Raw genomic sequence first — 13,765 nt, 5'->3', positions numbered from 1 at the left:
TTGCTAAGATAGGCCACAAGGTGTGGGTGACAAGTTATGCCAATAAAATTAAATGGATACAAATCACAAAACGTGTATTCTATGAAAACAGGGTAATTCTATTCCAGAGCAATGACAGAAGGTTATCAGAAAGCGCCCCAGATATTTGGAAACCAAGTAAGAAAACACTAAATAAAAGTAGGGTCCAGAAGGAACAAAAGGGGAAAGTGGAAAGTTTTTTGAGGTGAAAGAAAACACCGCATAGCAAAGTTTCTGGGAGACAAGAAAGCGGTGAACTTATAGCTCTGAATTGATAACGGTAAACATGCATATTGGCAAAGAAGTTTCAAATCAATCCCCTGAGCGGCCACCGTGGCATCCCGATGAAAGACGAGCATATGAGACTAAAACACGAGGGTCTTTCCTGAAGATAAGGGGGACAACGCCAGGAGCGCATGCTCAGGCGGCAGCACTGCACCGGGATCGCTGTGGGGAAATGCCCGGCTTACTAGACGGGCTGCATTTATTTGGCAAACACGGGCACGGCACGGAGGATTAGGGGGAGCCCTCAGGAGCTCTTGCATTCGCCATAACGGGTTCCTCACGGGACAGGAGCCCCTAAATTCCCCTGCTGCTTCTGCCATGCCAGGCCGGGCAGCTGTCGGGGCCTTAACATGTGGAGCCTGACGCCCAGCTGCAAGCTGCGCCCCCGGGTCCTCCAACTCCTTCCTCTGACACAGACTCAGAGGCTCTCCTGTGATTCCCCAGAGAAGCCACTCCCTCGGGCAGCTGGACGCCCCAGGCAGGGAGGTTTGTGTGCGGGCATGAACCACTGTGCAAGGAGACTGTAGATACTGCCCGCAGTAATACACTCCCACATCGTCAGCCTCCACCCTGCTGATTCTCAGGGTGAAATCCGTCCCTGACCCGCTGCCACTGAACCTGTCTGGGACCCCAGCGTAACGGTTGGAAACCAGGTAGATCAGGCTCTGTGGAGACTGGCCTGGCTTCTGCCGGAACCAATGCAAACAAGTGTTTCCATTACTGTGTAGGAGGCTCTGACTGGCCCTGCAGGAGATGGAGACCGGCTCTCCAGGGGTGATGGGCCGGGAGAGTGGGGTCTGTGTCATCACGATTTCCCCACTGGATCCTAGGTAAGGAGAGAGAAGTGCCATGATCGTTACAAATATATTTAGCTACTTTCATTGTTTCCATTTGGTTATTTTAACCAAAATACTGCTTTTTACTCTCATTATTTGAGATTTCAAACATGCTGCAAAAATGCACATTCAATAATGAGCCTGAGATCCGTGAAGTAGAGAGAGGCCTCTGAACATTGCCCACCCCATCCCCACCTTCTCTGTCACAGTCCTCACTAGAGCACAGGTCCTTGTTCTTTCTGGAATCTTCCTCACCTCCCACATCTACACATCACCTGCCCCACCCTGGAGGTCAAGTCACACACCTCCTACAGGCACACACAATACATGTGCAGAGCAGAGGAGTCCCCACAGCTCAGCCCCCACCCCCACTAATTCTCTTTCTTCTCCGCCCTCTGGCCTTACCAGGGAACCAAAGCATTAGCAGCCCAAGGAGCTGAGCAGGGAACCTCATTTTGAGAAGCTGAACTGAGGAGTCCTGGTAAGTCAAAGCAAGATTCAAGCTGGCCTTTTATCTCAGACTTGCAAGGGCAGGACCTCCCTAGGGGACACTATGCAAATCCCCTGCTGGGTGCAGCAGTGTGGAAGGGGCAGGGGGGAGGTGGGAGGGGCCTACCTTTGAGCAGATTGAAATAAAAGGTCTTTGGGACCTTTGTGTTTGAGAGAAAACCAATAAAGTCAAGTCCATACTACCTGCAGCAGTGGGAAGAGCAATCCCACTGTGAAAGTGTGGATCACAGCAAGCACCCAGTGCTTATGGTTCCTTCACTCTGAGCAAGCATCAGGGAGCGGATCACACATGTGAGTCCGGGGTCCATCTCTGGAAGGTGAATGCCATGTTCCTCACACTCTTCCACTTATTTGAATTGGTTCCAGCAGAAGCCAGGCCAGTCTCCACAGGGCCTGATCTATAAAGTTTCCAACCCTTACTCTGGGGTCCCAGATAGGTTCAGACAATGGGACCTATCATTGACAAATTTCTGGGCTTTTGTTTAAATACAGTCACTATGGAATAGGGTGCTGGGTAAGAGCTGCTCTGGGGTGTTGGTCTACCTCACCAGCCTTTATCAAATAGTGAAATAACCTGATTTTACTTCTCATGTCAGCCTGATGCAGGTCATGTGGAATTGAACAGCTCCTGAAAAATGGTACTCCTGTCAGGTTGCTTTTCTCTTACAAGTCAAATTCGGGAGCAAATGAAAAAATAGATTTTGCCATCTGATTATATGTTGAGTAGTCATCCCAAAGTCAGATTTAATTGGCCAAGAACACAAATTAACAAGGACAGTATAATATGTAAGATTCTTCAAGACTGTTTGGCCTGAATGTCTTCTGGAAAATCCTTAAGAATAACATTTTCAAATAATGCTGAGAACGTAATTTGACAAGGATTTTGTTGAGCTTTCGACCCTGAACTCTGGGGCAAGAATCCTGGTCACTGAGAGAAGCTGTGGTGTCAGGTGGATGTGGTATACCTATGTCCTATATCTCACTAGTGACAGTATGCTTCACCCCTTCATTCTGCTACATTAGTTTAGGTTTTTGGTTTTCTTGGCCTGGTCCTTCCTTACGATTGTAAGGAGAGTGACTCTAGGTCTCCCTTCTGGCTTCTAAAGGCACCTGTACAAATAGGTGTTTCTATTAGCAGGTAGCAGTCTGTGTCCTGACAATTCCAACCCTCCTAATTAAATACACCAATGAAAGTTGTCAGAAAATTAAGTAGTGAAAGAAAGAAAGAAAGAAAGAAAGAAAGAAAGAAAGAAAGAAAGAAAGAAAGAAAGAAAGAAAGAAAGAAAGAAAGAAAGGAAGGAAGAAAGAGGAAGAAAGAAAGGAAGAAAGAGAAAGAAAGAGACTCTATAAATTGTAAAGCTAGTTTTGTAGGACTATTTTCAAATGTACTAAGGATGGTTTCTATACAGTATTAGTGGTTGAATTATGTCCCACCAAAATTATGTTAACTTTTAGTCCCCAGTACTTCAGAATGTGACATTATTTTAAAGAGTCATTAGAGATACATATAGTTAATTTTGATGTGGTCATATTGTGGTGGGCCCTTCATAAATATGATATCAGAAATGGAGAAAGGTGGGCGCCTGGGTGGCTCAGTTGGTTAAGCGACTGCCCTCGGCTCAGGTCATGATCCTGGAGTCCCGGGATCGAGTCCCGCATCGGGCTCCCTGCTCAGCAGGGAGTCTGCTTCTCCCTCTGACCCTCTTCCTTCTCGTGCTTTCTATCTCTCATTCTCTCTCTCAAATAAATAAATAAAATCTTTAAAAAAAAAATAAAAAAATAAAAAATTAAAAAAAAAAAAGAAATGGAGAAAGGACACACATTCCTAATTCTAAGGAAGAATTTCTGTCTCTTTGCTTAAAGTGTACTGGGGCCTGGAGAACAAAACTGACCAGCAAGCTACCTGAGTCACTTCACAGCACTGAGAAATAAGACTTTGTATGGGTTGAAAGAACAAGGAACCCCAGTTGAGCATCAGTCTTTGGGAATCTCCAACCTTGACCATCAACCACTGAATGAAGAGGGACTTAGGCAGGTGGGTCTCATTGTACTTTTTTTTTTTTAAGATTTTATTTATTTGACAGAGAGAGACATAGTGAGAGAGGGAACACAAGCAGGGGCAGAGGGAGAGGGAAAACCAGACTCACCGCTGAGCAAGGAGCCCAATGTGGGACTCGATCCCAGGACCCTGGGATCATGACCTGAGCCGAAGGCAGACGCTTCACGACTGAGCCACCCAGGCGCCCCAGGTCTCATTGTACTTTGTGTCTGTTGTCAGATGCTGTTGGTTTGAGCTCCATAAAGCTGGAAGCCAGTGTGTGACTGTGTGACTGGGAAGACTGTCTCCTTGGGGTCAGTCTGTTATCCTGCAGTCCCTTTATGGGGCATGGAGACTCTGCTACTCTTGCCCATTCCGTGCACTGTGTTCTCTAGACTTTGTCAACCCAAACAGCCAGGCCCACACTGCTTCGGATGAGATTAGAGACACGGAGACCTGGGCACCTCCTGCATCCAAAGGGAGGCTCTTCTCTCTGATTAAAGGGGAGTTTGTTTGTCCTTGAGTGAGATCACCCCGCCCGGCAGGGGAGCTCCCCCCGCTGCAGGTGGGCTGGAGTGGATTGCTGAGCCCTGAGTCACCTGTGACTGAAGCTGGTTGCCTTGGACCAATAACTGCAAATTGTCACCCAAAAAGGTAAAATCTGTGGCGAAGCATTCTGGTTACAGGGAGCTCAGGGAAGGCTCTGTGCATGTGTTTACCGTATATGTTCTTTCAAAACACTGAGAGAAACAGTTATGTTGACATGCCCGACTTTTCTGTATCCTCAAAACCGTATTATCCATCTGCCTTATAGGAGTCTAGTTTTTTGGAATAAATACAAAAATTCTTTAGAAATACACCACTGATTCATAAGGATAAGTGGAGAAATAGTGTGCTGGGGATGAAGGCTTTTTGTCTATAAATGTTAAACTGTCTGCTAATCCCAGCTCACCTGTAGACTAACTGAACAGAGTAAGACAATCTAAACCTGCTTCTTCCCCAAACTATCACCACCCATGGGCAGCTGCACCACCCAGAGGAAGGAGGTTTGTGTGCAGGCCTGGACCACCGTGGGAGGATTTTGTAGAGTTTGTTGGCAGTAATAAACTCCAGCATCCTCAGCCTCCACCCTGCTGATTCTCAGGGTGAAATCTGTCTCTGACCCGCTGCCACTGAACCTGTCTGAGACCCAGGAGTAACAGTTGGAAACCCTATAGATCAGGCCCTGTGGAGACTGGCCTGGCTTCTGCAGGTACCAATTTATTTTTTTAAATTTTTTAATTTTTTTAAGATTTTATTTATTTTATTCATGAGAGAGAGAGAGAGAGAGGCAGAGGGAGAAGCAGGCTCCCAAGGAGCAGGGAGCCCGATGTGGGACTCGATTCCAGGACTCTGGGATCATGACCTGAGCCGAAGGCAGACGTTTAACCATCTGAGCCACCCAGGCGCCCCTGCAGCTACCAATTTATATAGGTGTTTCCATTACTGTGTAGGAGGCTCTGACTGGCCCTGCAGGAGATGGAGACCGGCTCTCCAGGGGTGATGGGCCGGGAGAGTGGGGTCTGTGTCATCACGATTTCCCCATTGGATCCTAAAGTAAGGAGAGACAAATGCAAGGGTACATACAAACTTTATGAGCCATTTTCAGAATTTTTCTCTTGTTATTTATTTCAGGTGAAATCATTTAAAAATGTTGATTTCTACCCTAGAATATCCAATTTCAAAAAAGAACCCAAGATTTGCAGCATACAAAGGGGTGTCTAGAAGTCACCTACACCATCTCACTCTTTCTGTGTCACAGTCTTCATCAGAGCACAGATCCTTCCTTGCCCCTTCCGGAATTTTCCTCAGTCTCATGATCTAAACATGCCCCATCCTAGAGAGCAAGATGTATGCATCTAACATTGGACAAATATACATCATAAGCAGTTGCGTCCCCAGAGCTCCCCTTCCCCACCCCCTCCCTATTCCTTTCTCATCTCCCCTCCATCCTTACCAGCGATCCGGAGCATCAGCAGCCCCAGGAACTGAGAAAGGAAAGTCATTTTGGGAGGTTGAACTGATGAGTCCTGGGATAAGTCAAAGCAAAATGAGAGCTGACCTTTTAATCTCAGACTTGCAAGGGAAGGGCCTCCCTCGGGAACAACATGCAAATTCCTTGTGTGGAGAGAACCAGTGGAAGGGGTTGGGGAGGCTCTCCTGTGAGCAAAGTAAGATCAAATGTCTCTGCATTTGAAGGAAAACCAATAGAGATAAAACCGATGGTGCTCAAAGGGTAGAGGCACACAATTACATGTCCCCTTCTATTTCCTCTACCAGTTTTATGGGTTTTCAGAACTTTCCTAGTCATATTTACATTTTAGTGGGGTTGAGTTGCCACAAATATTTGGTGATTTTTGTTTTTTTCTTATGTTTGTTTAAAAGGCTCTGGGTTTTGTCCTTTTTCATTTTGATTGAGATAAAATACATACAGAATAAAGAGCAAACATTTTCAGGGCACAAGTGAACAGTGACAAGTGGTCACCATTGTGATGAAAATACCGAGTATTTCAAATTCTCCAGAAGCCACGTGCACTTTTCTGGCCATAACTCCTCCCAACCACGCTAACTGTCCTTTCCTACTTCCTTTGTAGTCATTTGGGTTTTCCTGCCCTTGAATTTTCATATAAATTGAAGAAATTCTTCTGTTTCTAGCTTGCTGCCAGTCTCTTTACTTCCGAAGACTGCCTTTACTTAATTTTTTCCGATGTTGGTTCTGTTTCAAGCTGCTGTGTCATAAAGGATTTTGTGAAAGGAATTAACTTCACCCTACATGAAAAGGGATCCTGAGATGGCCATTTTCCACACAATGGAGTGGATGTTATGCTGTGTTTCTTTTCCAATAAACAGTGAGGAGCCATTGGAGATGGAAATGCAATGAAATGGATAGTGGAAAGAAAAACCTTGATGAACTCCTTGAGGAGTGTAGCCTCCGTGTGAGAGGTAAAATAACGAAGCCTCTGAACAAAGCCCAGGAGGGTAATTTCAGACTCTAAGGTAAGGCAAATATCTGTTACGTGGAGCACACATATACACACACAAAATTAAGAGAGGAAAAAAGTGGATAAATTAGACCCCATTGAGATTAGAAGCTTATTTTCTTCATCAAGAAAGTTAATAGACATAACAAAAGATAAGCCCTCTCTCTCACCCCCCGTATCTCTCTATCTCTCTCTCATCTCTCTATATCTGTTTTGAACAGATATTTCCCAAGACATCCAAATAGCCAATGAAAAACATATGAGAAGTTACTCAACATCGTTACTCATCAAGGAAATCTACATTTTCACCACAATACCACCTCAAGATCTACCAATATGATTATAATAAAAAGTGTGACAGCACCAAGTATTGCCAGGATTTGCAGCCACTGGAACTTGCACTCACAGTTGCTGGAGCAGAAATAGAAAGGGGCAGTGTTTCCTGAAGCCAAACCTGTGCGATTCAGCCCTTGCATTCTGAGGAATGTACCCAAGGGAAGAGAGTGTGAAAGTCCACAAAAGACATTGCAAAAATGTTCCTAAAGTCTTTATCAACAAGAGTCTCCAATCTGGAAGAACTCATAGATTGAAAAATGAATTGTGATAGATTCATATACTAGAGAACTTTTCTGCGGTAAAAAGGAATAAATTATGGCCACACCAACAACACAAGTGAAGTTCAAAAAAACATGTTGTCAAAGGAAGCTGAAAAGTACATACTGTATGATGTCATTTATGTGAAGTTTAAGACCAGGAAATGGAGCCCTGGTGGCCGCTGGTACTGGGGGAGGATGGGGTGTGGAAGTTACTGCAAGGAGAGTAAGGAAGCCTTTGGGATGTTGGAGGCAGCAACTCTCTGGAGTGAGTAGCAGTTAGAGGAGGCTATGTGTATGTGTATATTCATTTAGGCGTGTATTTAAATTCACCTTATATACAGGAAATTCACTTTGCTGCATTTAATATTATCTACTTTTTAAATGAATGAGTTAATTAATGAATAGGACTTACGGAGTCCGAAAATCAGATTTTTGCCCCCCATCTTCTTCCCTAAAGCACTGCTGTCTTGAGTAACCTGAGCTCTGAGAACCTCTGATTTCTTATCTCTAGAGGATGATGTGTGACTATTTGCTCTGGATGCGTAAGGCCTTGGTGCAGCATATTGGACACAGGGCACATCTCCAAGACTTCAACAAATGGCAACTGGCAGAGTAATTAGAGTAATTACTATCGCTGTTGACTGTCATCACTAGTATTATTGTTATTATTACTATTATTATTAATAGTATTAGTAGGAATATTTTCTTGGATATGGGCTCCTTTTTCTGCCTAGTTCTCTGTCTTAAAACAAAACAAAAAAACCTCGAAGAGTGTTTCTCAGAGAAAGATTTGCAGGCTTGAGCTAGAAACCTCCTTGAGAGAATTCACTGAAGGTTTGGTTGTTTTATGTTGTTCAAAAAGGAAGCTTTCGAAGGACAAGGTCCCTTGCAGGTCCTAAGTCTTGAGCCCTGCAAGCCCTTCCCCAAAGCAGCCCCTGCCCCGACGAACAGACCACAGAGCAGAGCGCAGGTGCTGGAACGCCCGCCGCACCCCTCCCCCACCACAGCCCGGGGGACAGTTTATGCTCAGGGCTGTGGCACCGTGGGAGGAACTGTATAATCCTGCTGGCAGTAATAACTGGCAGCATCCCCAGCCTCTGCTGTGCTGATTTTGAGGATGAATTCTGTGAGACTGAATCACAGAGAACCGATCTGGGACACCAGACATTAGGTTATCAGCATCATAGATGAGAAGCTTAGGAGCCTGGCCTGGTTTCTGCTGATACCAGCTCAAGTAATCGCTGATGCTCTCGTTGGCCCTACAGGTGATGGACACGCTCTCTCTCAGGGACACAGAGAGGAAGGCCGGAGACAGGGTCAGCCCAGCGCTCCCGCTAGCGGCTGGGAAGGAAGCAAAACACAAAGTCACCATTGTCTACCAGGTCCCACTCCACTTTCCTCCCAGAAGATTCTGGCGGCCCTGGTCCCCTAACCTGAGAGCACCTGGGTCTCCGAGGGGAGGGGAGACCCCGGGTCAGGGATCCACAGAGCCCTGGGGCGATCCCACAGTCAGGAGGAGAGGACCCCCCAAGCCCATCTCGGGGATGTCCCCTGCACTCCCCTCCTCGCCTGGGAGGCAGGCCAGCAGAAGGCAGAGGAGCTGGGTCAGGACACCCATGTTCGATCCAAGGCCCTGCCTGAGGCTCTTGTTTGCCCCAGATGTCTGAGCAGCCTATTCATGAGGATTCTGAAGAGCAGAAATGGGCTCTGGGGGAAACACGCAAATCAGGGAGGGGTTGGGCAGGTCTGGCTGCAGCTGCAGAACCAGTGCCTCCTGGGGAATCACACAAACCCAGGATTCACGTCCAGTCCCAGAGGAACTTCTGCCAGGTGTTTGTCAGAAAAAAAAACTCTCTCTCTGGGGCGCCTGGGTGGTCAGTCGGTTAAGTGTCTGACTCTTGATTTCAGCTCAGGTCATGATCTCAGGGTCCTGGGATGGAGCCCTGTCTCAGGTTCCAAGCCCAGTGGGGAGTTTGCTTGAGGATTCTCTCCTTCTCTCTCTGCTCCACACCCATTTCCACTCACTCTCTCTCTCTAAAATAAATAAATATTTAAAAAAAAAAAGAAAAGAAAAAATCACCTCTAATTTTTCTGATCTCTATATGTCCTCATGGCTCTAAATTTTGTACATCTTCTCAAAGCAAGAAAATAATAGATCTGGGATAACCCTCCAAGACTTAAATTTTTGTATGAACATATACTTTTCCCTATAGAATTCATGAGCTCTCATCTTCTAGGGATGGGTGTGAAATATCAGTTCTATATTGATATGTTACTTGGACTAAATAATGATGAATCATGGACAAAAAGATGAGAGAGTATATCCTGGGATCAAATCCATGCACTGCCTCTTCAGGCACTATGCAGTAGAGAAGGCTTATACATTGTTAGAGGCTATTTCCATGGTCAATATTATTCTTTATTTTGGAGGTTAATGTCATCTGGGTATTAACTTTCTCTGCTTTCTATTTTTACTGTTTCTCATTCTTCTCATCAGTTTTTGCTGATTATATTTCATGCCTTAGAGTAACTATAAGTTCTCTTTTGTCTGATACAGTCCCAATGTGATCTTTAACATTTAATAGCACCCCCTTTTTGCTCTCACAAATAACCCAGTTTGGGTGAAAACTTATATGACAGCCCTCTATTCTGCTCTTTTTTATTCCTAGTTTACTAAGACATTTCTTAACTAAAAATTAGTAATGAATTGTTAAATTTTATCAAATATATTTATAACTATTATCAGCATGATCAAACACATGTATTTATATATTTTTTAAAATATATATTTATAGTTACATCACCATATATACATATATAATAGTCCCAGAACATGAATACATGTATATTTAAGTATGTGCCACCTTAAAAAATATATATGCACCTATATGTATATTCTATACATATATGCATATTTTTCTATAAATAAGGTAATTTTAACTTTTTATTCAAATATTATTTTGTCTTCGTTTCTTCTTAATATCTTTATGAACAGATTGCTAAATATTCATATTGAGGTCAATTTTAATAAAATGCATCTAAGTAAGTGTGTAGGTGTATAAATATTGTGTTTGTCAGCTTTTGCATGATGATTAGTAATAAACCACTCACAACCAAGTGGCACACAATACTAAGCATTAACTTTAACATCCACAGATGTTCATGTTAACGATGGTTTGGCTGATCCAGGCAGGGCTCAGCCAGGTGGTTGTGTTACATGCCACTGAGATGCTCTCTAGCTTGTGGATAGTGTTTCATCTGGGACCAAGATGCAAGGGCAGTGACTACGCATTTTTCTTTCTTTCGTTTTTATTTTTTAAGTAATCTCTACACCCAGTGTGGGGCTTAGAACTCACAACTCCCAGATCAAGTCGCATGCTCTACCAACTGAGCCAGACAGGCACCCCTGCTCTGGGCAAAATATTCTAATGGCAAGTTTCAGAAGGGAGCAAAATCCCCAAACCAAGCTGCACAAGGGAATTTAAGTCCAATGATCTCCAACACAGGTGAACAAAATTTATATTCTTTTGCCTTTGTAATTCCTCAAGTTTCTAAAAACCTTTAATCTATTAAATGTTCAAAGTATTCCTCAAAAAGTTAAAAATAGAACCCTACTACCCAGTTAATCGCCCTACTAGGTATTTACCCAAAAAATACAAAAATGGTAATTCAAAGGCATACATGTACCTCTATATTTATAGCAGTATTGTTTACAATAGCCAACTTTTGGAAGCAGGCCGAGTGTCCATTGATAGATGAATGGATAAAGAAGATGTGGAATATTATCAGCCATAAAAAAGAATGGGGGCACCTGGGTGGCTCAGTCTGCCTTCGGCTCAGGTCATGATCCTAGGGTCTTGGGATCGAGCCCCGCATCGGACTCCCTGCTCCGTGGGAGGCTTGCTTCTCCCTCTCCCACTCCCCCTGCTTGTGTTCCCTCTTTCACTATATCTCTCTCTGTCAAATAAATAAAATCTTGAAAAATAAATAAAAAAATAAAAAAGAATGAAATCTTGCCATTTGCAATGACATGGTTGAAGATAAAGAGTATAATGCTAAGTGAAATAAGTCAGTCAGAGGAAGACAAATACCATATGATTTCACTCACATGTGGAATTTAAGAAACAAAACAAATAAGCAAAGAAAAAAAGGAAAAGAGGGAGAGAGAGACAAACCAAGAAACAAACTCTTAACTATAGAGAACAAACTGATGGTTACCAGGGGCGTGGGGGGTGGGGGTGGGTGGGTGAACTAGGTGATGGGATTAAGGAGTGTGTTTGTTGGGGTGAGCACAGGGTGATGTATGGAATTGTTGAATCTCTATATTGTACACCGGAAACTAATATGACACTGTATGCTAACTATACTGGAAATAAAATAAGTATAAAAATAAAATTAAGTTAAATTAAATAAAAACAAAGTATTTGATCATGTCATTGGCAGATAAGTGTTTTTAGATTATAGCATTGTAAAAGTGTTTTCAAATCTAGTTTTGTGTTACCTCAAAATAGAGCTGAATGTGGTTTCAACATACAGCTTTAATAGAAATGGTCTTAAATGGCTTCACTGGAAAAAAAATCTTTTTAGCTGAAGTAAACATTCTCTAAACCTGGTAACTTGTTAAGGTGCAGATTCCCATCTCAAGGTCTAAGGTGACCCGCAATTTTGTGTTTATAAGAAGTTTGCAGTGATGTAGATGATGCTGCAGGCCGCTGGGAAAATGTTGAGGGAAAAGAATGGTATATTCATGTTTAGTGTTTTTGTTTGTGTCAAAAATGTTTTTCATTTATTTGTTAAATGATTGCTATATTTTTAATGTAATTTCCTCATTTTCTGTTTACCATGTAAACTCAATAAAGTTTCAGGCTGTGATCCCAGACCTGCTGATAATACTTGGAAGCACATTCAAGCGTCTTCTGGGTCCATCCTCCAGCCAGCAGAGCTCCGAGAGCCGGCCACCCATCATTGTCATCCCTTCTGGAAGCACATCTCCCCCTCGTTTTCTCTATAGCTTCCCTTCGAGGTGCTCAACGAGGCAGCCTCACTGGAATTTGGAGGTCAGAAGGGGAGGATTTGATCCTACCGATCAGCAGCTGCAGGCAGAGTGGACGAGGTGAGGACCCGAGGATCACCAGGTGAGGAGCTTCAGAGGCTGCAGCATCAGCACCTCACCCCTGGGCTTCCCAGACAGGCCTGAGAACCACATGGTTAGGCAGCCTGTACCTTCGGTGGCGACATGCTCCGGCTTCTGGGGGAGCACCAGGGAATCACCCATTTCTAGCCTCTGTTCTCCTTCTTATCACACTCCCTAGACTTTGAAAGGTTTTGAAAGGTTATTGTTCAGAGTCAAACTCTATGAATTTGAAACATTCCTGCTTGGAATACCTAGAGTGGCTTCTCTTTTGCTGTATGAAGCCTGGCTGATGCCATACCCCACACTCCTCAGGTGTAATCATCTGGGGGAAAGGGAGTCCGTCAGGGGGGCCGAGGAGCCTCCCTGCCCCTCTCCCAAAGCTCCCAGTGACCTCCAAAGTGGGGCTGCCTCTGTGAAACTCTCTGAGCAGATGTGGACACCAGGGGAGCAGCGAGGGCAGCCCAGCGCCTCACGTCTGCTTCCCTGGGGGTTTATGTTCTGACCTGTAACACTGTGGGCGGGTTGCTGTTATACTGTTGGCAGTAATAGGTCCCAGCATCTTCAGGCTCCAGACTGCTGATGGAGAGGGTGAAATCTGTCCCAGACCCACTGCCGCTGAACCGCGACGGGACCCCAGTTTGCAACTTGGATGCTTCGTAGATCAGGGGCTTAGGAACTTTCCCTGGTTTCTGCTGATACCAGGCTAACCACCTGTTAAGTGTTCTGACTGGCCCGGCAAGTGATGGTGACTCTGTCTCCCAGAGATGCCGACAGCGAGGATGGGGACTGGGTCATCTGGATTTCAGAACTGGCTCCTGGGATTGGAAACATAGAAACAAATATCCACACTATGAATCATGTTATAAGAGGCCTTCGCTGGGGGACCACACTGGCTGAGTAAATTCCCAGGGTTCTCCTTCCTTACCTGGGAGCCAGATCAGTAGGAGGCCCAGGAGCTGAGTGGGAGCCTTCACGCCCATGCTGTGTCCTGACTGGGACTGCGTCCTGCCCAGGGTGTGACCAGCCTGTTAATTAGTGTTCAGGGAAGTGGGCTGTGCTCCAGTGATATGCAAATCAGCAGGGAATGGAACATAACTGGGCACAGCCGCAGGGTTGAGTTATCGCAATAATGGTACAGATGCAATAACCCTTCTGCTCTGGGTAGCATAGACGTTGTCACAATGTTTATTCTTCCAATCCATGAGCATGGAATGTTTTCTCACTTCTTTGTGTCTTCCTCAATTTCTTTCATAAGTGCTCTGTAGTTTCTAGAGTACAGATCCTTTGCCTCTTTGGCTAGGTTTATTCCTAGGTATCTTACGGTTTTG

General features: G+C 44.5%; 2 gene segments (V, D, J or C); both read right to left on the bottom strand.

Annotated features, from left to right (window-relative positions):
* Positions 1-383: 383 nt before the first annotated feature.
* Positions 384-1,641, bottom strand: LOC118357292. The segment is given in 3 exon segments: positions 384-403; positions 668-1,129; positions 1,545-1,641. Coding segments are annotated over 3 exon segments (531 nt in total).
* Positions 1,642-4,669: 3,028 nt separating this feature from the next.
* On the bottom strand, positions 4,670-5,732 carry LOC118357291. The segment is given in 3 exon segments: positions 4,670-4,951; positions 5,157-5,278; positions 5,684-5,732. Coding segments are annotated over 3 exon segments (453 nt in total).
* Positions 5,733-13,765: the final 8,033 nt, after the last annotated feature.

This window comes from Zalophus californianus, chromosome 8 (genome assembly GCF_009762305.2).
Source record: "Zalophus californianus isolate mZalCal1 chromosome 8, mZalCal1.pri.v2, whole genome shotgun sequence".
Taxonomy (NCBI): Eukaryota; Metazoa; Chordata; class Mammalia; order Carnivora; family Otariidae; genus Zalophus; species Zalophus californianus.
Note: the sequence above shows the minus strand (reverse complement) of the source record. Positions and strands in the feature narration are given on the sequence as shown.